A 26,815-nucleotide genomic window follows, 5' to 3' on the forward strand; every position below is an offset into this window, starting at 1 on the left:
GAAAGCCCCAGAGCATCACTTTTTGTATAGTCAGAAATTTCTTACATTCAAGTGGGAAAAATAAAGTCCCCAACTCTCAATTAGAGGAGTGTTGAATTCACATAGTTAGGAAGTATGTGAATTGTTTTGACATTTTGGAAAGTGAAAGCCTTCACATTGTTGTAAAGAAAACTTCGACTACATGCTTATGAGAATAATGCCCATCATTTCATCATCTTTGAAGTATCTCAAAACTTTAATAAAAATACTGTTTAATGTTTCCAAGGTTACCATATGCGTCTGTGCACCAATATTGACAGGCAAGCTTTGTAAGAGACTTCAAACACCTTGTGATTCATTTCCTTGCAAGAATAATGCAACATATATAAACTGTGAGAAAGATTATCATTGCAGGTATAATTCATTTGTTATTTTATTAAATAAAAATATATGAATTTTAAATACATGTTCTGTTTTAAACCTAAATTTTATTTAATAATATAATAGATTTAAAGTTAAAGTAGAAACTTTTTAATGTAATTTTATGTTGTTTAGTTATTGATTTTGAATAAATATTTAAGAAATTCTGACATATAATTTTGCATACAGTTGTAAAACATATATTTTGTTTCATAAGGATGATTTTTAGGATAAAAATAATATTTGAAGGTCTAGAAAAAGAGATTAATGTAAGTACCTTTAGTATTATTTATATTATATACATACAATGTTAATATTATATTTTGAAAGTATAGAGCAAGCATCTCTTCCTTCAATTCAAAGATCTCAGCTAACAAATTTCAGTTAGGGTTTTTAGGCAAACTTTTTAGGAAGTAGTGCTTTAGTTAAATAAGAATTGCTAAAAAAAAATTACCCATTTATAAAACATAGAAGTGACCTAGTTATCTGGGTCTATAATTTAGTCCATCATAAATAGCTTTATAGATACTTCCTCACAACATTAAGAAATATAATTTGTACTCTCCACTCTTGCTTGGGTTTTATGTGACTGCTTAAAGTAAGTTCTGTTAGGCATTACTGAAAGGCAATAAATAGGCTCAAGTTTTAGAATATTCATAAAAGCAGAAAATTAAAATATCTGGTACAGGAAAGACTTAAAACACACTGGAAAAAAGTAACTTAGAACATGTATACATATCACAGTTGTACAATGGATAGTATTTCCATCAACTTTAAAGGAATCGAAACATAAAGTTTGCCCTAGCCGGTTTGGCTCAGTGGATAGAGCATTGGCCTGCAGACTGAAGTGTCCCAGGTTCAATTCCGGTCAAGGGCACATGCCTGAGTTGCAGGCTTGATCCCCAGTAGGCGGCATGCAAGAGGCAGCCGATCAAAAATTCTCTCTCATCATTGATGTTTCTATCTCTTCTCCCTCTCCTTTCTTCTCTGAAATCAATAAAAATATATTTTAAAAAAATAAAAAATAAACATAAGGTTTAAAAACATTACGTTTTTAAAATGTGACATTTTCAAAAGAGAATGAAACTTGATGATCATTCCAAGATATTGAAAGTTCTAACCCATCCAAGTCAAATTTGTATATACATTCAATCTTAAGTCAATTTACCAATAAACCCAATTATTATCTTTAGAAAAATATTGACTTTTAATTTATAATTTCTAGTTCTTATAGTACTTGTATATATTATTCTACTTTGAAAAGTGGTCAACTTTTAAAAATATCTAAGAATTATATAAATATGAGTAAATATGCATTTGTTTATAATATTTATTTTTAATTAAATATGATGCATTTATTGCCCCTTATTAATAGCAATATTCTGGCTGTTTAGAAGACCTTTCTTTTTTTTTTTTAGAAGGATTTTCTTTTAAATTTCATCATCTAGGGGAAAAATGGATAACCAAAAACAAGATATTGGATAATGAAATATATAAAAAGTAGAGGCCCGGTGCATGAAATTTGTGCATGGTAGGGTCCCTAGGCCTGGCAGGGGATCAGGGCCATTCTGTGGAGTGACCAGAGGGGCAATCAGGGGGCCCCTGCTGGCACCCTCCTTGGCCAGCCTGGTGCTGCCTGCTGGCCGGCCCTGCTCCCTGCCACTGCCACCAGTCGCCTTCCTCTGTGGGCCAACCAGCGGGGTGATCAGGGGGTCCCTGCTAGCACTCGCCTTGGCTGGTCTGGAGCCTCTGGGCTGGGGGAAGCTCCTGCATTCCACCAGTCGTTCTGCTGTTTGGTTGATTTGTATATATACTAGGCTTTTATTATATAGGATTATGTCTACTAGTAAAATCAGAAATTTCATGATACACAGGTTTTGCTTCTAAATCTTTTATTTTCTCCACTCAGATTCTAATATATTTCATGGTAGAATAATGTTTTATTTTACTCTCAGCTTGTTTTTTTTCTTACATGTTTCTTCGTCACTGAATAGCAATTATAGTTGGCCCTACTCCAGTGTCAATTCAATGCATTAACATATTTTATTTTTCTAAAGTCAGTTTCCACATTTCAGTAGTACATATTGTAATGTCTCACTATATCAGCCATGGGTAGAGTTAAGGTTTTCAATTTCTGTCACAAGTAAACCTAATTAAGCATGCACTGTGACTTTGAAAGAGAACAGTGTACAGCAGAATTTACATAGGAAAACATATTTCTTTTCAACATATAATGCAGTTGCATTTTCACAGAAAAATGCTTTTAAAAATAGGAGTCACACATTTAAGTAAAGAATTTGTTAATTAATGAAAGGTGTCTACTTGGTCACTCAATAATTTTCAACTAACAGGACACCTCAATTTCTTTGAGTTACTTATCTCAAAAGCTGAGTGGCTATATTTTTCTTTCCTTGAAATTCAAAGCCCTATTTATAAGAGTAACTTTCACTTTTGAATAAATTATTCTAAAATTTAACAAAAAAATGTTAAATTTTAAATATAGTTTTATAATTTCATATTTTGGTTGTAAAATATATACTATTGAATATATATTTCCTCATCAAGACTATTTTCTGCTATTCATATCATTTTATATTTTTCTGGGACTATTACAGGTGACAGAAGTCATTCTCAGATCTGGTCCCCTAAGGGCCTCATTTTGAGAACATATGCTCACATTAGTACAACTTTTCTCCCATTAGTCCTGAACCTATTAATTTTCTTTTAAGTAATCTTATATAATAAAAACCTAATATGCAAATTGACCAAATGGCAGAATGACCGGTCACAGTGATGTGCACTAACCACCAGGTGGCAGACACTCAATACAGGTGCTGGTCCCTGGTGGTCAGGTGGTCAGTGCTCTCCACGGGGGGGGGGGGGGGGGGGGGGGGGGTTGCCACTCAGCCAGAAGCCGGGCTCATGGCTGGCAAGCACAGTGGTGGTGGCAGTACTAAGGAGCAGTGAGCAGGTGGGCAGTAAGGAGCCAGGATTCCAGGACTGCGAGAGGGCGCAGGCTGGGCTGAGGGACACTCTCCCCCCAGTGCATAAATTTCGTGCACCCAGCCTCTAGTAAATAATAAAACATTATGACAGAGTTAGTACAGACCTACATACATTAAAGGTTGAATTAATATCATGCATTCTCTAAGTGTTCTAGGGCATAGCTGATCAAATTATCTGTAAAATTTCTAACATTTCTTAATATCCAGTACTCTTCCACTGTGCCTTCAGGATCATTTTGTCAGCAGCCAATTCTCTAATACCACAATTTCTTTTGTATACCTTCCTTTCTCTCCATAACCTGTGTACAACTGATGAGAAAGTTTTGCCCTTGTTACCATATCCCGACCATTTTTCTTCCGCCTCCTGTTCTTGAAGGAGAAGTCTATTCATTTTTAGCAAATGACATCAGCTATGCCATTCTCTCTCTAACTCTGTTTCTTCCTTCCAATGCTCCTTTTCAAAGTATCTCCTCTTTTCTCAATTCCTGCACCCCCCACCCCACTAAAGGTTTTAGCATCTGTCCTTTTCTCTGCCATTATTGTCATCTTCCTAATGATTTCTATATCAATTTTGGAAATTCACCCACCGTGGTTGTGTAAATTATTTGACAATTATTTTACAATTAGTTTTTCCTCCTCCCCCTGTTCTTGGCCCATTTCTCATGGTGATATCTTATAATTTATCAGAACCTCTAATTGCACATTCCCAACCTCTTGCTTTATATATTTTCACTCTCTAATCAACACTTCATACATTTCAAGCTCACTCACTCATATACTCTATCCACAGAATTATATAATGTGTTTCTATAAACAACAGCACCTCTAATTATTTGACTGCACTTGCTCTCTTCTGTCCCTTAACCTAGGCAGGTCCTTATTTTCCTTTTTACAAAGCATACCTGTATATTCACCCTCAAACTCCTTATCTCTCTCTTTCTATGTTCTATTTACCTGCAAACACCAAACATGCTTAATATCGCATCCCACCAGGTAAGCCTGTGTATATTTCCATGCATATCCAATGTGGCATCTCAAACTTAACATATTCCAAATTAATGGTTAAATATTCAAAATTAATGGTTGACATACACCTGATTTTCTGTCATTGTTCTTTAGATTTATCTGTGATTTTTTGTATCTCTCTGTCAATCTACTTCTTGTCCATCAGCAATCCTTCAAGCTCTCCCATACGTATATATCATGAATATAAACACTTTCATCATTATGAAATTAACATTCTTTTCAAGCCACCAAAAATCTTCATTGGAACAGTTCAGTTATCCCCCATTTGACCTTGTTGCTTTGACACTTCATGCAAGTATATGTAGAGTAGTGAATGAAATTCAGCATCATTGAGAAAGCTAACATTTGGGTAGTGAGTTAAGTGACATGGTAGACAATGCAGCTTTCTAGTCAGTGGTCGGTAAACTGAGGCCCCTTGAGTGTGGCTCTTCCACAAAATACCACGTGTGGGCGCGCACATACAGTGCGATTGAAACTTCGTGGCCACACTGAAGGGACCAAAGAGCCGCATGTGGCTCGCGAGCTGCGGTTTGCCGACCGCGGATCTAGGGGAACAATGTCTATGGCAGAGGGAGCACCAAATGCAAAGCCCCCATCCTATTGGGATCATACTAATGAGACTGGTCTGAAGAAAGCAACGGAAGGGAGTGAGAACAGAGAAGAAGAGATCAGGGCAGTTGCAGATCGTGCAGATACCATTTTAATGTCTTTGAGCTTCACTTTAAGTAAAATAGGAAGTACTGCAGGGTTTCTGGCAAGTGAGTGATATTATCCTATATTTTAAGATGATGCTTTGGCTGTTGTGTTGAAAACTGTAGATGCACAGTCAATGTAAAGAGACCAGTTAGAAACTAATGTAGTAACCTAGACAGGAGAAGATAGAGATGGAACAAGATGGGAGAGAAGACATGGTAAAAAGTGGTTGAATTATGGATATAGTTTTAAGATGTAATCAATAGAATAACCCAGTATAAGGGAATTTTTATAAGGACATACTAGGTTGGTTAAAGGGGAAAAAAGATATAGACTTATATACTACAGTTTTGACCAGAGCAATTAGAAGACAGATTTGTCATTTTCTTATATAGTAAGAGCTACAGATAAAGCAAATTTAAGATGGTTTGGCCCTTATCTCTTTCCCACACAAAAGAGTGTATATGTTTTTAAATCGTGCTACTTCCCCCTCTACAAGCATTCAATGGGGTTGCTCTTGCAACATTTAAATTAATTTAACATGCTTGTAAGTAAAGCCATATTTTTCTCCTGCCTATCTTTTCACTGTAATTTCCTACTGTGTTCCCTATGATTATTCAACTTCTGCCAGAAACCATAATAATTTGATATGCATTTCTCTCAGGCTTTTGTTCAGATAAACATCTAAAAAAGACTTTGCTGTCAATCTTGACAAACCTTTCTAAAATCTCTCCTCTCAGTTACTCTCTCCATTTTTACCTGATTTGATTTTAAAATTTTTATATCACTTATCACTATCTGTTATATTTATATGCCTTTAAAATTTTCTTCCTGCCCCACAGTCTAGTATACATTAAGATAAAAAAAAATTTTCTATTTTAATATTTTAATTTTGGCTCTCTATATTCAGAAGTTGAAGTATATCATGCTAATATCAGTGCCAAAATGCAGATCTTTTTGTCTATTAGTTTTATTTTAAGGTTTAAAGAACTATGAAATGAGTCACTTATATCGTGGGATCTGATAGTCAGCTTATGCAAAAAAAGGTAAATTGATGAAATGAGTAGTCTTTAAGTCTAGACATTTGCCTATGTCCATACAAGTCACAGTAAATAAGCATATATTGGCAGTACAAAGCTTCTCTTGTAAGGATAGTTCTTATTTACCTTAAAGTTTATTTTTTCCCCAAGAAGTGAAATATGTACATGAAAGTATTGAAACTGATATAAGTAACTGCATCAGAATCCCCATCTATACTCAATAAAACAACAACAAAAAACAACAAAAGACAAAAGCGCACCACAATGCTTTCATTAAAATAAAACTTATAACTCAGTCATAATGGTTCAAGCATTGAAAAAAGGTACCAAAACCCCCTTCAAGTTCTTCAAACAAAAGATGGGAGTATTTCAAGATAGAGTCAGAGAAACTGTCTGGAGTTACTTTGTAAGGATCTCCTTTTCATTCCCTAGAGTAGTACAGAGTTTAAAAGAGCTATTTCAGCAGCTGGAAAACTTTAAGCAAGAATATACTCCCTAGCCGGAACTGGTTTGGCTCAGTGGATAGAGCATCGGCCTGCGGACTGAAAGATCCCGAGTTCGATTCCGGTCAAGGGCATGTACCTGGGTTGCGGGCACATCCCCAGTGGGAGATGTGCAGGAGGCAGCTGATCGATGTTTCTCTCTCATCGATGTTTCTGACTCTCTATCCCTCTCCCTTCCTCTCTGTAAAAAATCAATAAAATATATTTTATTTAAAAAAAGAATATACTCCCTATCCAAAAGTAGACCCTGTTGCCATCCTGTCTTTGAAGGCAGCTCTTTTTAAAAAAAAATCAAGTATATTTAATTTTCAATTCCCACTTTCTTCTGTTTTATGGGCTGGTTACTTCATTATTTTAATACATTACTTCAGTCATTTCCTAGCACTCATTTATGTTACAATATTGTACATTTAATTTTTAATGTTATGGCTTCCTTGTATTTTGAAAAATATTTTAAAATTATATTTAAAATATACTATATATTTAGTTTGACTGATTTTTATTTTGTGACTTCTCTATACTTCAGAAATAAAAATAATCCAGTGTTTATATATTGCATTAACTACTCTATTTACCAAAATGCTGATGATAAAATTTTGCTCTGGTATTGCTGTCATTACTCTGCTTCACTGCATTGTCCCCAACGGAGCCTGATGCTTCTCATTAAATCAGTGATATTCATTCCATAAGTAAGTGAACAAAGTTTTTGATACTCTGTCGTCCAAGAAATAGAGTGAAGTCAACTGTTAAAAAATATTGGCCTAATTGAAATAATCCAACCTAATAATAGAGAGGAGTTTAGGCAGTTATGGGGAATATCTTCAGGGAGGGGGTTGGGGGAGACAGGAGAGGATGTGTGTTTTTTCCGAGCTTTTCCACTAACTTATAAAATTTCCATTATATTTGTTTTCTTCCCTTATGTGTATCTTTTTAGTTTCTCTCTACTTTTCTATATATAATCTCCTTTTTAGCACTAAAAATGACATCTTAAACATTGCCATCACTATTATTTAGGTTCCTCTTACCCTCCAGTCTCACCAAAATATTCCTTATTTCCTCATACTTTCATGCTTACTATGAAAAAAATATATAGATGTGAGTTGATTTTTTCTTTTTTGCAAAAATATAACCATACTTTGGGTATTAAAAAACATAGTGATCTAAAATGTATTTTTAAATGTTTTTTTATTGATTTTTAGAGAGAGGAAAGGAGAGGGAGAGAGAGATAGAAACATTGATGAGAGATGAGAGAGGCATCAATATCAATTGGCTGCCTCCTGCATACCCCCGCTGTGGATCTAACCCGCAACCCTGGGCATGTGCTCTGACAGAGAAATCAAACTGGTGATCTATGTATAAGTCAGCACTCAACCACTGAGCCACACTGGCTGGGCTAAGAGGCATTTTTCCCCGTTCCCCCATCCCTGTATTTCAAATTGCTGATTATGTTGACAAGAATGGCTGCTGGGCACCTTGGGCAGCTAAAATGAGTGAGGTTTCAGCTCTCTGACTATCTCAATAAACACAATTTCTGCAGATTTTTCATGTTTTGTAAATTAGTATAAGGAATACCAGTGCAACACCTAGAAAATAGTGCATACTTAATCGGTATAAATACTTTAAATATTTGTAAGTAAGTCAAAATAAGCCCCTTAGTATTTTTGTATCCTTTGCCAGAAAGAATCAGCTAGGTTCTGAATGGAAGGACTAAAGCCTCTTAGCGGCAGGAAGTGAGAGAATTGTCAGTGATATCTTGGAGTAGAGATGCCAGGTCATTGGCTCTGAAGAGGGGACTGGTAGCTTCAACTTTCTTAGCCCAATTGGCCTCTATTTGCTGAAGGATGCGCCACTTAGGACATTGTAGCAACAGAAATGAGACCTATGAGTTAGCAAAGAAAACTATCTCATGCAAGAGAGACCAGCAAATTAAATAAAGAAAATGAATTAAAATAAAATAAATACAAATTATGGGTTTTTGATTCTCTGGAAGAGAGAGAGGGCAACTAAATTAGATAACTACAGTCAAAATAAATAAGGAGATTCATGAGAGCATATATATATATATATATATGTATAAGTATATATATATATGTATAAATATATATATATATATATATATATATATATATACACACACACACCAAGACCGCAGCTAGAAAATATACTTTTTAATTAAATAACTTAGTTGAAAATTTTAAAGAGAAATGCTGTCCCAAATTATAAAAATCTAGGATATTTCCATGAAACAAAAGTGTTTTAAAGTAGAGGAAAAAATAAAGAAATGAGGACCTGCTTTTATCTTCATGTACATACATGATTTTCCCAGTAAACTCTTATGGCCTTATGAAATAGTAATTTGCCCATGAAGCTGTCCCTGCCAAACTTGGGAAAAATAGCCGCTACTTATCCACTTTAACTTGACCTCTCCCACTAAAAAATGAACCTCATCTGGGAAAGGAATTTGTTCACCAAAATATGCACCATGTCTAGAAAAATAACTATATAGTAGGAGCTCAAGAATTATTTGTTGAGGACTTAATGGATGAATTAGTTAATGAATCATGATGAAGAAAGTTGCGTATCTTGGAATATAGATCAAGGGAATGTAACATGTGAATGATAGCAGCTCTAGGAGTAACAAGAATATATGGAGGCAAAACAATCATTAATCAAGTTGTAGAATATTTCTCTGAGTTGGAGAAAGTACTGAGTCTGCATATTAAAAAGGTTCTTTAGCCAAGCTAGATTGATGGATAGAGAAATACCTATCAAGCTGCAAGGCAGAAAAGACAATTTACTTACAAAGAAAAAATAATCAGAGTGACACCACATTGTTTATTTGTAATACAGGTAGCTGCAAGACAGTGAAATAGCATTTATAGCCACAGAAACAGTAGAAAACATCTATGAGCTACAGAGAGAAAATACTGCCTTCCCCAAATATTTTACCTGACTGCTGTATATTGGTTGTTGAGAGAAATATTTATGTGTATGCTAAGATTCAGAAAAACTATCCTTCAGGTCATGTATGTGAAGAAAATAAGTATTCTTACTAAATATAAAATGGACTTAGAATAGGGAAAATGTGTGTGCATGTTCACACATGCATGTACATACATGCAACATGTACTCACAAAGGTAAATCTAAATTGATAATGATACAATATCTGGATATTAAAAAAGAGCCCCTGAAAAAAATTGGATATTCAGTGGAGGAGACTGTATTTAGGATCTAGAAGTAAAATAAGTTATTTAAGCAATACCTTGTAGTGGGGAGGGAAAAAACATAGGTATCAAAATAATGTATCCACATTGGTGAAATAATTAAAAATTTGTTTGCAAAAAAATAGTAAAGAATGTGATTGATTATGTATCAGGGAAAGAGAAGGTTGCCATTAATGGAATGAAAATATTTGGTATCCTTTCTTAATTATGAAGAAGAAAAGTGCAATAAATAACTTAAACTAGGGGAAAAGAAACACTGTAAAATTATTAAATGAGAATATATTAATTATATGAAGGAAGTTACCAAATACTACTTGACACTGTAGTTTCCTTTCTGTTAATAAATGTCAACAAGATTTTCATTAAGTCTTATTCATTCTGTCTCCTTAATGTCTCTTCTATTTTTTCTTCTCTACACTGCTATAGGATACGTCTCATTTCTCCCGTATTGCTACCATAGCCCCTTCATTCGTCTCCAAAATACAGTCTTGTAAAAATTTACACCCATTTTAATGCTAAATTACTTATAAATAAATCTAGACATGCTAGTTCAAATTTCATTTTTTAAACTTCTTTCATCACACTTCAGGATCAATTCCAAATGGAATCCAGATAATGCACATGTTGTACCCAGTATATACTGAGCATGCTGGAGCCGGGGCATTTTCTAATTAGGTTTTCCTCTGCCTTTGGGTTACACCTCCCTGTGCCAAGGGGCACAGATGGTGTTTTGGGGCTTCCTTCTTTTTTAAAAAATATATTTTATTGATTTTTTACAGAGAGGAAGGGAGAGAGATAGAGAGTTAGAAACATCGATGAGAGAGAAACATCGATCAGCTGCCTCCTGCACACTCCCTACTGGGGATGTGCCCACAACCAAGGTACATGCCCTTGACCAGAATCGAACCTGGGACCCTTGAGTCCGCAGGCCAATGCTCTATCCATTGAGTCAAACTGGTTAGGGCTGGGGCTTCCTTCTTAGCATGTAGTGAAAGTGCTAACACATTGGCCCAATTTTTTCATGATCAATAAACCCTATGTTTAAAAACATCTTTCTCCAAGTTGCTGCTGCCTTATCTCATCCAGCAACCTATAGATCTGATCTCATTAATGGCTGAGAGATCTTCATTTCATTCATAGCCCTGACTCTCCCTTCTCTTTCTAAACCATACTCCAGAATAACATAAATCCAAGTTCCACAGATGTCCTAGGCTAGTCTTGGCAATTTTAATTCATTCCCACTCATAAGGAACTCACCAAAGTTTGATATTCTAGAGCTTCCTTCTTCCTGCCAGCCTTACCCCAAGTAGGAAAGGGTAGAAATGACACTTTTCCTGACAAAGCGGTGTTTGGAATCATTTCTGGATCACTGGTTAGGTCCTCAGAATGAGAGAAGTTAGGTAAACATATCTTAACAGGTGGCATCAATGGAGTAGCAGAGTGCAATAAACTAAAATTAGACTGTCCTTAATAACAGCTCTAAAACTAGTGATATGACCAAAGCAATACTAACAAATTCTCAGAGTATGTTTCTTCATTTATAATATAGTGGTGATAATATATCTCATATAGGGTTCATAAGCATTGAGTGAAAAAATAATAAAATTGTGTAAAAGCAATTAGTTTAGTGGCAGCACATTGTAGATCCTGAAAAAAAACGGATGGATATTTATTGATATAAATGAAGAAATGATTCAATTATATAAGATGAAATTTCAAAAGTGTGCCTTAAACTATAGGAAAGGTAATTTATAAAAATGTTTTACTGCGGCTATTTCATTTGGACTGTGTTAACAAGGCCGTTGGTTTCTTCTTTTATGAATTATCCTTTGTTCTTATAAGAAATTTAAAATAATGAATATATGGTACAGTTCATTTCATTATTAAGTCAGCTTGTAACAGCATAGTCTTAAAAAGTATAATTTTTGGTCTTAATTTTCTAATGTTTACTTTCGAAAAACACACTGTCATTTATTTTAGTATCCCATTTGATTTACTAAATGTGATTTAAAGTACAGGAATATTTTCTCAGAAATTAATGAGAGTGGGGGCAAAGGAAGCCAGAACACACCAGTATGCGTTTTTAACACCTTGTTGATTGCAGCTAATGAGCTGGAGTCCAGATTTGTTCCTTGTGTAGGAATGCCTGGGGCAGTCATCTGGGTCCCAGCTGCTTGTGGTGAGTTTCAGAAACATTTCTCCAAGTAGAGCCAGTGTTGTGGCTGGACAGGTTTTTTCAGGTTCTTACTATAATTGTGAGGTGCACAGCAACAACCATATGGGAACCTGAAAATGCAAAGCTTATTACTCAAAGGTCCTGGAGGATAAATAGCACCTTCAAGGGCCAGGCGGCAAGGTAGCAGGTAGAGAGAAAGAGAGCACAGAGCTGGGATTCTGCCATTATTATGGTTGAGGGTGGAGTGCTTAGGGTTTCAAAAGTTTATTTTGTATCAGTGATTTTAAAACATAAGAGCAGAATTAGGGAGCGGGGAGAGGAAAGCAGAGTCACCGAAGTGGCCTGTTATCTAGGTTACCCAGGGCTTCCTAAAAGGGAGACTTCATGGATAGGGTAGGCCTGGCTACTTACTTATTTGTGTAGCTAGTAGGTGTCATATAGGCAGCCAATTTGTGTATTTGATCAAAATGGACCTTTGAAATGGGTGCCTCAGAAATCAAAAACTTAACATTAGGCACTTACATTACAATTAAAAAAACAACAACACAAAAAAAAAACCTTATTGTCATGCGCATATACTCCAAGAGTGCTTTATTTAAAAATTAGCCCAAATATGACCATGCTATTATTTTCCAATGATACTCATTACGCTATGTCTAAAATTCATGTGTATCATCAACTTCGGATAGTATGTCATCAGTACCTAATAGCTCTACTAAAGATTAAAAATCTCATGTGTCATCTTTTTCTTCACATTTCAATAATGGTCTCTTTTATTCCAACAGTTTTCTATAACCTATATTTTATTGTTAATATCTAGTTAGACCAAAATTGATTTGCTCTTAAATTCTCAAAGGCAATATGAAGACCATCAATAAAAATGTACTTTAATCCTTTTAAACATGTAAATCCTTTCTCCTTTGCAAAGGACGAAAGTGTGCTCAGACAAAATTAATGAATGAAAATATCATGTAATAATATATGTTGAATGCAATTTAAACAAAGCATTATTATTTTTGTCAAACTGTTAATACACTTTAGGGAAAATATTTAATTGGCAGCTTTTCTTATTTACACTGATATATTTACAGTTGTATGCCAAGATTTACTGGAAAAAGCTGTGAGAAAGTAATTGACCACTGTAGACTGCTCAGCATCGACTGTCTGAATGAAGGATGGGGTTTCAATATAATTGGAAGATTCAGAGTAAGTAATTTAATACATGGCAAAGTAATTTAGCACATCAAAACACAATAGCTTCAGGCACTTTGTATTTCAAATGCTTTTATCAATATAAGACAGATAAATGCATCCTTATATGGGTATTTAAATATATTATATATAGTTTAGTAATAGATTTTTTTAAAATGTATTTTTATTGATTTCAGAGAGGAAGGGAGAGAGAGAGAGATAGAAACATCAGTGATGAGAAAGAATCATTGATTGGCTGCCTCCTGCATGCTCCTTACTGGGGATCAAGCCTGCAACCCAGGCATATGCCCTTGACCGGAATAGAACCTGCAATTCTTCAGTCCACAGGCCAACGCTCTATCCACTGAGCCACGCCAGCTAGGGCAGAGATTTTTAACTTAGAATTATGTTGGGAGGCCATTGATGTGTTCTAGACAGTGACTTTATTATGAAATAAGAGTATAACTAGTTGAGTACTGGTGATATATCTCTATATAAGACCACAGTTACTAATGTCTTAAGCTCTTAAACCAGATGGGAAATAAAAGTAATCTGGTAATTGTTAATCAGGATATATAAAAAATAAGTTTTTGGTTTTTTTGCTGGATAGTGCTTGAAATAATTTTACAAATCTAGTGTGTGTGCTACACAGAGGAAGGCATATCCTATAATTCAGCAATTCTATTTTCAGGTATGTCTCTTGGATAAATTATCAGGTTTGTACTGAATGAGACATATCGAAGAATTTTCATGCCAAACCTGAAACAAACTAAAGCTTACAGTGGGAGAATGGATAAATTTATCATGGCAATATCATACCACAGAATTATAAAAAATGGTTAAAATACATGAGCAATAGCTACATGAATTAATACTTATAAATACCAAAACGTAAGGTTGACTTTTAAAATATTATTAAAATTATATATGTACAATGTGATAATATGTAGTTTAAGTTTCAAAATTCCTATTTTTGCGGTTGCAGAAGTCTATAGCAAAGTGAACACATACATGAGAATTATTCATACACACTGAATTCATCAGAACTGCCTCCAAGGAGACAGGTGGGAGAGTAAAATCAGGGAGGGTACGGATGGGACTTACTATGTATCTGTAATGCTTTGTTTTTTAAAAAGAAATGGATTTTTTTGCAAATGAGGATGGTAGGATTATGTTGTTTGTTTTATCATTTTCTCTTTTCTGTAGTATAAAATATTTAAATAAATATTTTTAACGATAAATAAAATCAACTTATGGAATGGATCATGGACAAATTTATATGTGTACTTTTTGTACATATATACTAAATGCAAGATTGTTACTATATAAGAATATATAGGATAAGAATATAACATTTATTTAGCAGCTATAATACCTTTGGCATAATAGCTTCTCATTTATGATTATGACCTTATTTGATCTACACATAAATCCCATTCCATTTTATATAAAAAAATAAAATTTCTACTGAGCTTTTGAAATATTTCCTCTAGTTTACACATATCAATAGTGTTAGATGAAGCTAGATCTAAACCTATTCTGTGTGAGTTGAGAACATATCCTTTTAAGTACTGGTACATATCTATTTTCAATATAAAGTATATACCACCATTTATTTTTCTTTAAAATTTATCTATTGTTTCCCTAATATGAAATTATCTCATTGAAATGTCTCTCTTACTTTGGTTTGAAATTATTTTATATTATCCTGTTTATTTTTTGATTTTTGGTTCCTGTTTTGTTTCAGGATGATCTCTGAGTTTTTATCTCTGACATTGTTTTTAAGTTTTTCTTCTTCTAACAGCACTTTTCCCCTGTGAGATCTCATCTATTCTAGTGCCTCAACAATTATATATATGTCATTGACTGTATCCAGTTTGAATTTCTTTTTTTAAAGAAATTTGACTGGACTTTTCATCACCTTGCAGACTTTTCTTTTTTGAGATCCTACTTTAACTTTACTGACTCCCATTAGATAAAATATTAGCAGGATAGCAATGCTATTAGCTTTCTCATTGGGTTAAAATTTAGGTGATGATACTGTACATTATTAAATGTTTTAACATTGTAATAATTTTTCAAAAAATATTGTCTGCCCTACCCAGTTTGCTCAGTGGTTGGAGCATCAGCCCATGACTGAAGGGTCGCAGGTTTGATTCTGGTCATGGACACAGGGTACATACCTTACAGTTACAGGTTCATCCCCACTCCATTGGGGTGAGTGGGGTGGGGGTAACCAATCAATGTGACTCTCTCACATCAATGTTTCTCTCTCTCTCTCTGCCTTTACCTCTCCTTTCCACTCTCTCTAAAATTCAATGGAAAAAATATCCTCGGATGAGGATTAACAACAACAAAAAGGCAGATATTATTAATGGCACATAAAGCAATACTCAATCAAATGTTGTTTAAGAGAGTCTCATTTTATTTAAACAAATACAAATATATTTGAAAGTAAAGTAACAGGAAAGATATATATCACATAACAATTAAGTAAAATAAATACTGGTGTAGCTTTATTAATAATGTGGGCTTCAAAATAAGGAAATATCGAAGAAGAACTTTGTTTTATAATCATAATTGGGTCAATTTATCAAATGAAATTATACATTTAGTAGCACAGCTTCAAAATACATATAACACAAACTGACATCCATCCTCATAATCATTCAGGACTTTATAATTTTAATTAACATAAAATGTCCCCTGTATATTTGAAATGACTTTATGGAAACAGTGAAGTCTATGAATTCTATGACCTATGTGGTCTGGGGACAAATTAATATACGCAGCTATACACAGCAACAGAGAAGCAGGGAACCAGAGAGAATCATGGGGAAGAATGGCATTGGGAATCACAGAGAGTCTCTGAATTAAAGCTGGAGCTAACTCAACCCCAGGGTTAATCAGAGTTTTGATGGCCATTGGGACCTGGATAATGTTTGTATTATACAGATATGTATAACATAAGCTAAAATGAAATAAATCAACAATTTGACAGTTGTTGGCTCCTGTAAATGAGATTAGACTAAAATTGTGGTATAATGATAAAAGTATTTTTGAATATACATTTAATTGAAGTAATATGAAAAATAAAGCATACTCCACAATGACTTTAAGATTAAGAGTTTATATTAAATGTAACAGGCAACATTAGGGGTTAAAAGAAAAACCCTGAAGGTTAGCACCTTATTAATTCTATGCCATGCTTTCCTTTATGAGTTAAATTTCTCTATTTCAATTCATTTTATTTATAATGAAAGTGCCATAAGGATGCTGAACTTTCTCATTGAGATTGTGATGAGGAATTTCTAATCAACACTTTCACAATGTCAATTGCATTTTCAACATTAATAATGTAAATGGTGCCCATGATAAAACAATTGTCACTTTCCAAATGAGAGTCACATTTCTAATAACCACCATATGAGAATAAATCATTGAACAAATTAAGAGCTCATGGCAAAAAACAGAATATGTTCTTACTATCATTTTTATGTTTATAAAAGTGAATAAATGACAGCCAAAGAATATAATTCATATTATACACATAAAGTAAACAAACAGACACTGCATTTAAGAACTATTAAGAGAATTGAAGAATTTCTTTTCCTTAGAGTTTTAATGATTTACTAATATTAATTTTCATAGATAATACACATAGTTAGAGCCACAATTTCTGATTTACATCTATCCATATATTTTATAAGTTCTTGATGTTATGACTTAGAATTCTTGGCTGCTTTTTTTTATAGCATCAAAGAAAATGCTATGAGAGTTTTATACATAACTATTTTGGTTCTCTTCTTGTGCAACTGGTTCAGAGATGCCGACATATGAATGTAATTTGTTTTAGCTCTTCTTTTTAAGTCTTCATAGGGGAGTCAACTGAAAAAACAACAACTTTAAAACTCATTCTAGTTTAACTTTACCATCTGTTTTATTTCTTTCTTCTATTTCCATCCTCTAGTTAATTTTCTTTTTACAATTATTTTCAACAAGTGTGACTTATGCAAACTCACGCTGAAAGAAGTAAGCTCAAATTAGTATTCCATATGAGTGAAATTTGCATTTGGGGTAGGATTTAGAGTTTTAGAATTTTAGTTGCAACAACAGAAATTTAAACAGAATCTCTCTCTTTCTCTCTTACACACACATACACACACACATACATACACACACACAAACACAACACATACACACACAAATCAATTATTAGAAGTTCCAGGGACTAGAATAGGTAAGCATTTTCCAAAAGACTCTCTGTACTCATATTCCTTCTAGCTCACACTAAAATAGCAACAGTGGCCTCTTTCAAGTTTCTAGAGGAATCCAAGCATGGCCCTGCCTGAGGGCCTTTGTCTTGAATATTTTGACATCAATTTCTCATTTGTGGCTTTATTTGTTCTGTTTAGGTATTTTCTCAAATTTTTACCTTCTCAATGTTTCCTTCTCTAGACACCCGATCTAAAATGTTACAAACTCCCTTCTAGCCCGTATGTGTCACCCTTCTCTATGTTTCTTCTTAACAACTATTGTCATCCTGTTTACCAGATAACAATATGCTTCTTTGTGTATTTTTATCGCCTATGAGACAAAAGTTAAGCTCTATGAAGGTAGATGTCTTTGTTTCTTTGTACTGGAGTAACCTTCCAGAGAAGGCAACAACATTCTAGCAATGGCAGGTTATGCCACGTGTACGTGATGGGAACCTATTTGAAGGATACTTCTATGTAGGACAAGCACAGACTCCATAAACTGACCTGTGGGCAACCTCTCTCTTAGTAATGAAATAGTCAGAGCTAGCTTGACATGGAATCTGGGGAGAGGAGTATTTGGTGAAAAGTACAAAGAATAGTTATGCACAAAATACCCCTCAATAATGTTGTTTATATAAAAACTATAAAAGTTAAATCAAAAAAGGAGGTTGGGATATCTAAGTATTTTTATGAACACAGAAAAAGTTTATACACATACACAAAATAAAAATCCAAAATTTACACTATGATCTGCTACTAAAATTTAAATTGAAGAGAAAAACTGAAACTATTTCTTATTGTTTGGCCCAAGAACTACATTCAAAGCTGTCAACATACTTTCTGATTGTACCCTCAACCAGATAAACACACCAATATATCCATTCTTTCTCAGTCCTCAGAAATACTTTCTTCAGGTTTAAGGACTGGATGGGTAGTGTCATAGTTTGTGCTGAGAGGGTAGGGCATCTGGAAAAGAATAGTTGAAGTCAGGTATAAGAAGATCCCTGGCACAACCAAGTGTGACTGTCCTCAGGGGATACTTAGCAAGGTCTTGAGACATTTTTGGTTGTCACAAATCAGAGTTGGTTTTGCTATTTCCACAGAAGCCTGGTGTGCTGCTAAGCATCCCACAATGCACATGACAGCCTCTGCCATGAAGAGATGTCAGTTCCAAAATATCTACTTGCTGTGGTCGAGAAAACCTGCCTTAGAGGAAGTATAGGCTTTGGAAGTTAGAGAATAGTAAACCTTTTTCACAGAAAGAAAAATAGACTTTATGAAAGCTTAAAGAACCCAAATTTAAAAAAGAGAATTTTTCTGCTTCAAACTAGTAGAAGTCCATAACGTAAGATAGATCCCAGGTTGAGAAGCCTTTGTCTGCTTTATGTGAGCCCTGTAATCAGAGAATTAGGTGCAATGTAGTTGGTTAAGTCAAATCGCTTTTTGATTATTTTCCTTCCTTTTCTGGGAAGAGACTATATACATCCAATTCAGAAAGAGGGATATATGCTGCTTCTCACAAGCTCTGCTCTGCTTCTCAATACTTCCCTCTGAAATACTCACTTAGATTTAATTTATTTGTATGTTTCCTCCTTATTTATATTACTACAGGCTCAGCGCACGGATTCGTGCACCTGTGGGGTCCCTTGGTGTGGCCTACGGGGATCCAGGGAGGAGCCACTCCCACTCATCCTGGTCAGCTGTGTGGCACTCCGGCTGTGGGAGTGCACTGACCACCAGGGGGCAGCTCCTCCATTGAGCGTCTGCCCCTGTTGGTGGTCTTAGCAAATCATTAGCATATTACGCTATGATTGGTTGAATGGCTGACCAGACACTTAGCATATTAGGCTTTTATTATATAGGATTGGATATTTAGATAAAAAATTTGGAAGAGTTGTATTAAGTAGCATGAACTAGTGTGATAGTGAGAGAAAGAGCTCTCTCTACTTGTTTTTAAGAGAGGAGGAGGCAGGAGCAAGAGTCCAGATTTATAAAACATAAAATAGGTAAATTAAAGAGTCATTAAATTTTGTGAAGTAGCTTCAGTAATGCTGAATTCAGGATCAACTTCCATAATCTCCTGATCTGTGTCTTATACTCAGAGATAGTTTTCGTCTGCTCCTCTCCATCCTTCATAGACATTTTACTTAATGGTTCTCTGACTCTACTTCAATAGATGAATTATTTATACTAATCTTATTCAGGTTCTTGGTAAGGAAGTAAACTTCTGCATAATACAGTGTTTGAAAGAGAATAGCATCTACACACTAGCTTTTAAGTCTTTTCCATGTGCATTATATTACTTCTTTATTTTAGTTCTTCAGCCTATCTTTTAAATATATTTTTATTGATTTCAGAGGGGAAGGGAGAGGGAGAGAGATAGAAATATCAGTGATGAGAGAGAATCATTGGTCGGCTGCCTCTGCATGTCCCCTACTGGGCACCAAGCCTAAAAACCCCAACATGTGCCTTGACCAGGAATTGAACCATGACCTCCTGGTTCATAGTTCAATGCTCAACCATTGAACCACACCAGCAGGGCTCTTCAATTTACTTTAATCATTTAAATCACTGTTACTTGAATCAACAAACAAAAGCATGCATTGACTTAGAAGTACATTTTCAAAAAACACAATGAAAAAATCTTGCCTGGATTTTATATTTGAGCAATTCTCAAATGGTTTTGTTGCCCTACAATTATTAGTCACAAAAAGTGTTAGAAAGTTATTTTATGGTCAAACATCATAGTATTATCTGTGTCATCTTTACTTTGCTTTCACAAGCAGCAAGCAATAGTGAAGCAACAGATATTCTCAATTTAGAGGATTAATAGAAATTAAAGTTACCACACAGCTTCTATTATCTGTCAAGATCTTTCTATATAGAAAATTTACTCTTAATAGTAAATTAGTAGTTCTAAGACAAAAATAGAAATACTCAGGGATCCATGCTTATGCCAATGTCACTTCTACATGCAAGGTTTATAATTTAACAAGTAACACAATAAGTAGTACTTTGTAATTCCATGTTTTCTAGTGCTTGATTGTAATAATTAGTACTAGCTATTTAATGGAAAGAAATTTAACAAGGATTTTAAGTGCTGAATATATTTTAAAAACTCACACTTTCTAAATTTGGTTTGACTTGATACCATTTTTCATGTGTAAAGAGCAAGAATGGAGAAAATTTTCATTATGTTCTATTACCTCTTTTGCTCATTTTCAGCAAAAATTATTATCAATTAATAAAGTAAATTAAACAGCTTATGTATAAGAAGTGACGGCTTAATTCATATAAATATATGTAGTCCCTGTAAATAATTGATATGTTCATATTTAAAGGAAACAAATATGAACATTTTAAGTGCCTTAGGGAAACTAAAGGTGAAAAATGTCTTTATTAATAATTAAATTAAAAAATAAGTAATAAAAATATTCCAGAAGATTTTTTAAATATATTTTTATTGATTTCAGAGAGGAAGGAGAAGGAGAGATAGAGAGATCCATGATAAGAGAAGTATTGATTGGCTGACTTCTGCATTCTCCGCAACCTGGGCATGTGCCCTGACAGGCAATTGAACCATGACCTCCTGAGGTCAGTGCTCAACCACTGAGCCACACTGGCCTGGCTGCCATAAGAATTTTTTTTTTTAAATTTGCCTCTTATAATTAAGGCAAAATCACAGATGAAACTATAAAAACATTGTTATTTGTGTGAATGTCGTTTATACTATACTTTGGATCTTTAAGATGACTATTTTTCTCCCAAGCAGCTCATAAATAGGAGTTAGAGCCATAATATCTGTATTAATACTAAAGCTATACACCTAAGAAGGGATATCAAAGGTAAAGGTGAAACTGAAGGCAAACTTTGATGAACAGTATCTGGGAATCTAGTGTATGGGTAACTGAATAATGCCCCCCCAAATACGCCATATCTTCATCTCCAGAACCTATTAATCTTACTTCATGTGGAAAAAGAGACTTTGAAAATGTAGTTAAGAAAAGGATCTTGCTAGGGTGAGTTTATCCTGACTTATCCAGATGGGCCTGAAGAAATTACAGACATCCTTATAAGCCTTATAAGCGGGCCACAGAAGGAGTCAGAGACAGAGAACGTGATGTGGTTTCCAAAGCAGAGATTGGAGTTGTATTCTTTCAAGATGTAGGAAGAGTACACAAGCTACGGGATATGTATGTAGCAGCTGAAAACAGCAAGGAAACAGATTTCCTCCTGAGAGCCTGCGGAAGCAACCAGGCCTCCTGAAATCTTTATTTATCCCAGTAGGAGTGATTTCAGGCTTCTGAACACAAGAAATATGTAAAAGAATGAATGTTTTAAACTACTAAGGCTATGGTAATTTATTACAGCAGCAGCAGAAAACAAATACACAGAGACTTCAGGAAAATTTATTTTTAACACAAAAAATAAGTTTTCTGGCTCAAAATGATTAGAGGAGCTCTCTGACTGAACATAAATTTGACGAGAAGAATGGTGTTTGGTCCTCTTTAAAAGACATTCATGAAACACAAAAGGAAGTCACTTTGGGCTTATGTTTAGTGGCCATTTCTAGTTTGAGTTTTAGGACCATCTGTACTAATAGACACAGGTGAATTGGTGCAGGTCAGAATAAAGAAAAGCAGCAAAAGGATTGGTTGGTTCATCTTCATTGGTTAAAATCCCCCATTTACTTTAAAAGAGTGGGCATGTTTGGGGGGCCCATTTGTCACCTATTTAGGGAAGCAGTAGCCATGTATGCAGGCAGGATTAACCCATGTGGATACAATATCCTAAATGTGTTCATGACTTACTAATTTATCATCCACCCATGATACAATCAAGAATGAAATGGGGTCTTATCAGCTACTTGGTTTGTATAACAGGCATTGAACTAGGTCTTGTGAGAAATGGTGTTCTTTCCAACAGAGGCATCTAATTTTATAAATCGTGGTCAACATAATTCTGATTTATCTTTAACAATGTATGAAGTAATTGTTTTACCCGGTACTCTCAGGGACCAATAAAAGCATTAATTAAAAATGAGGCAATGCACAGTTCACAGGGAGAACCACATATAATTTACTAGAGACAACATCTTGATTATAGATATAATCACAGGTATTAAAGAGGCCCAGGGGTTAGCTAATTTTCATTCTTACTCAATAAGCTTTAGTGAAATCCTTAGTCAGGTATCTTGATTGAAAATGTCTTTATCCTTTGTTTTTAATATCGTAGGTTTCTTTCCTTGCGTCTGGTCTTTGTGTGATATCACTAACTATTCTCTTGAAAGCATATTTATTTAAAACCTACCTTGTGGAAACTCTGTGCTCCAGGCACACACAGTTGAACTAGACAGAGTATGATCTTATCTCATGTTTGTAATAGTCACTCAAAGTTTAGTTTGACAATAGTGTCCACCTATTATAAGAAGGAATTGTTTCCTCAAACTGAGAGAGAGAGAGAGAGAGAGACTCATAAATATTTCAGCATATTTAAGAATACTTAAACATATACTTAAATATGTTAAGTATGTTTTCTACCTCCTTTCCCAAGTTGTTTATAACATTTTTCTATCTAAATCTGGGATGGGACACAGAACTTTTTAGGGGTCTAGAATTACAGGCAGATGGATGACCACTTTGTCTCAACTGACAAAAACTTCAGCTTGACAACACGCTGATGACTAGAACTTTTTACAATGAGGTACAAAGTTTAACTACATAATTATGCACTACCCCCCAGTCAAATTTTCATGTAAAGATAATTAAAATTACTCATCTTTCTTTGAACAATGAATACAGGAATTAGGAAACAAATTATATTTTAGTTTTTAAAAATTAGGTCCCTCTCTTCTTACTACACAAGTTATACCTGGCTCAGGCATAGTTTTAAAATGGGTATTCTATCTTTTTAGTAATGATATTAAAAGCCCAGTGTTCTCATCTAGGTGAATGATCTCAACTTTAAAATGACCCTAATTGACCCTGAGAAGCATATTGTACCTTAATTTCCTCATTAAAACTCCTTATATAAAAGGTAGATATATGAAAGACCTTAAGAAATTAGAAAATCACCTAGAATCACCTCAGAGAAGTATGTCATGGTGAATTTTAATATTTTTAATATAGTCCAACTTGCTTACTTTCATGAGGGCCAAGAATGAAAGTCTTTTTTTTTTTTACTTTTAATTTCTTTATTGATTAAGTTATTACATATGTTTCCTCACCCCCCCACTACCCCCCCCACCCACGCACACACCCATGCCTTCACCCCCCTGGTGTCTGTGTTCATTTGCATATAAGTCCTTTGGTTGATCTCTCCCCCTTACCCCCACCCTCCCCTACCTTCCCTCTGAGGTTTGACATTCTGTCTCTGGATCTGTTTTTGTTCATCAGTTTATGTTGTTCATTATATTCCATAAATGAGTGAGATCATGTGATATTTATCTTTCTCTGACTGGCTTATTTCACTTAGCATAATGCTTTCCAGTTAGTTCTCTGTCAACATTTAGGTAGATGTTCATTTCTAAATGCATTATCTGTAGATCCTCACCCTCTGGCACCCTACTAACTTCCAAAAGAAATAGTACAAATTCTGAATTGTTTACTGTTTTCAATTCTTATAAATAAATGGGAAATCAAGTATGAGAAAATTAAAATTGCTATTGTCAATGTATACTTTTCTCGGCACCCTATAAACAACTAAAGTTTATTGCAATAAATGTAATTTTAGTTTTCTTACAGAATTATGAGTTATATATTTTATAAGATTAGAGCCAATGTAATAAAGTTGATAAATATTTCAAAATAGAAATAACCCTCAGTACCAAATTTAGTCTCACATTTAGATGGAGGGAACTTTTGCTAAGTGTGTTAGATAGGTTATGTTATGGTAATTAACCCCCCCATAAACACACACACACACAAACACACACACACACAAACACACATTAAAGAGGCCTACAAGAACTAATTATTTTCTCTCTAATCATATACTAACTGAAAATGTTTCTTATCCTCCTTCATTTCAGAAATAATACTATGAATATATAATCTACTTAGGCAACCAACCATACCAGTTTGATAGGACACAGGCATTTCAATGCTAAAAATGTAAAGTCCAGGCAAACAGTTGAGGTAGTCACCCTAAATTCACTCTACTACAAGTGAACCCATTTTACATAAAGAGCTATTTTTCTATTTCATGAATAAAGTTTGAAACTTAATAAATGCTCAAATCAGTTTTTAGACATCCACAAATTTTTGAACAAATGTTTGTTCCTTAATCCATGAATTCAATGGGAGGTAGTACTAAAAATTCTAAGTATTAATCTGGGGAGATTAATAATAGCTAACTGAGTGTTTTCATATAAACTTTTTAATACCCCCATGGGTACAAATAAAATTGATGGAGAAAAATTAATATTACCCTGTCACCTGAGGTCAGTGTGGAATTTTTGGCATCTTAATGATAGAGAGGACCATTTATTCTACTGGAAATTCATTTCACTGTAAAATAACTGAATTCCACAAAAAAATGTCAGTCCTGCCATGCAATTGATTCTGAGTCATTAAATTTTCTATTTAAGATTATGAGAAATAAGAAAATAGTGTTTTAATAGTCAGTGAATAGTATATTAGTTACCATGTCCACTTAAATTCTGGATGACTACTTTTTACTCATTAGCAATATTTTTGGAATCCATATCCAGAAAGAATTTGATTTATTGAAAATCATTTTTTAAATAAAGTAGCAGTATTCAGAGGGAAAAAAATTGGATTTGTGGTCAATTTAACAAATGATTTTCTACATAAATATCACTACATGATTATCAATGGTTTAGCATCCATTTATCTCTTAGGAATATTGTCTGGAATTATGATTCTCTCAATAAACTAGAATGAGTCCACCAAAATAAAACTCATCAGTAAGAAGAGTTATGCTATATTTTCATGAAAACTTGGAGCTATTTAGAAATGACGTTTTATTTTACTTGTTCAAAACTCTCTATTCTAACATTTACTTTACTCATGTTCTATTAACCTGCTTTAAAGGTTATATTGTACATCAAAGCTATTGTTTCTGTGGAATGTGCATATGTGTATGAATTCCACATAAACACACAAGTCATGAATGAGAGTTCAGGTTCAGAAATGGACCTGCATTTGAATTACATAACTTCTCTATATTCTCTCATAAAATAAATTATTCCTAGCACACACTTTGTTAATTCAATGGCAATTTTTTGTTGTTACAGTTATTTATTAATGGTAATAAGAGCTCTAATTTCCCATCCCAAATATCCACCTATGAATCCAAACTTTGCCTAAAGTCATGATACCTTCAGTGTCCTCATTCAGGATGGAGGGGTCTAATAACAGATAAATGGTTCTGACTTTCCTTGAAACCAATTTTGAGGGACTGTTTTTTATTCATAAAAAGCCAGAGCCCTATTTTGTCTCCCAGTGATATTAATAATAACAGCGTGAGCACCACAGCACCTCTGGGAGCAGGGACCCACATTATTCCCGTTATTTTGCTTGGCAATGTCTTTATTAAGCGGCATCTACTCCTTACTGGTCAATATCCCCAAAAGTTATTACAGAAGATGTGGAGTCTTATTTTCAATGGATTCTTCACTCCTGAATATTCCAGATAGCAATGATGGTTGTATATCTTTAGTGCAGCTCTCTCTAATTTTCTTAGTTGAAAAAACACACCCACACACACACAGAGCAAAACAAAAACTTAAGAGATGACTTTTAAGCTAAGGTTTTTCAGGTTTTTCTTCTTGATTTGGTTTAAGATGCAGAGATGAGTCTACATAATATGCTACTTTGTTAAGTTTATTTTGTGCAGCCATAGATTCAAATATATTATGCTTTCATATTTTCAGGTCAATGATGAACATAAGTCCAATAAGACACATGTTCAATGACAGTGAAGATTAGTTGATACCATCTGAAGCATCAAAATTCTAAGTCTTAGTATAAAATTATGGGTTAAAAATTTTGGTGATCTCAAGACTTAGAAATGTTTGATAGAATTGTACTCTTTTGGTAGTTATTCAATATAGTTAAATGATTATTTTTTCTGATTATTTTCAATATTTAGTATTGATTCCAGTTAGCTATATAGTAGTCATATATAATTTAAGATTCATACTTTGTCTATCCATTAAGAAATTGTATTGTGAATTAAAAGAGAAGGTTGATATAACTTAAAACAATTAGAAGAAAGTTTAGTTTTTTGGTCATTGGATTAAAGGAACTGTCAGATGTTAGTGATTCCTTGTGCC

The 26,815-nt window shown here is 34.2% G+C and overlaps 1 protein-coding gene across 1 annotated transcript in view; it reads left to right on the forward strand.

The window, feature by feature from the left end:
* The window catches only part of EYS (eyes shut homolog), a 1,239,289-nt gene that overhangs the window by 66,293 nt on the left and 1,146,181 nt on the right, over nucleotides 1–26,815 (forward strand). The window contains 2 exon segments of the mRNA XM_070419099.1: nucleotides 266–393; nucleotides 13,159–13,273. Of these exon segments, the coding sequence (XP_070275200.1) occupies nucleotides 266–393; nucleotides 13,159–13,273 (243 nt within the window).

Source organism: Myotis yumanensis, unplaced genomic scaffold, assembly GCF_028538775.1.
Source record: "Myotis yumanensis isolate MYYU_CA2020_CCGP unplaced genomic scaffold, mMyoYum1.0.hap1 SCAF_6, whole genome shotgun sequence".
In the NCBI taxonomy this organism is placed as follows: Eukaryota; Metazoa; Chordata; class Mammalia; order Chiroptera; family Vespertilionidae; genus Myotis; species Myotis yumanensis.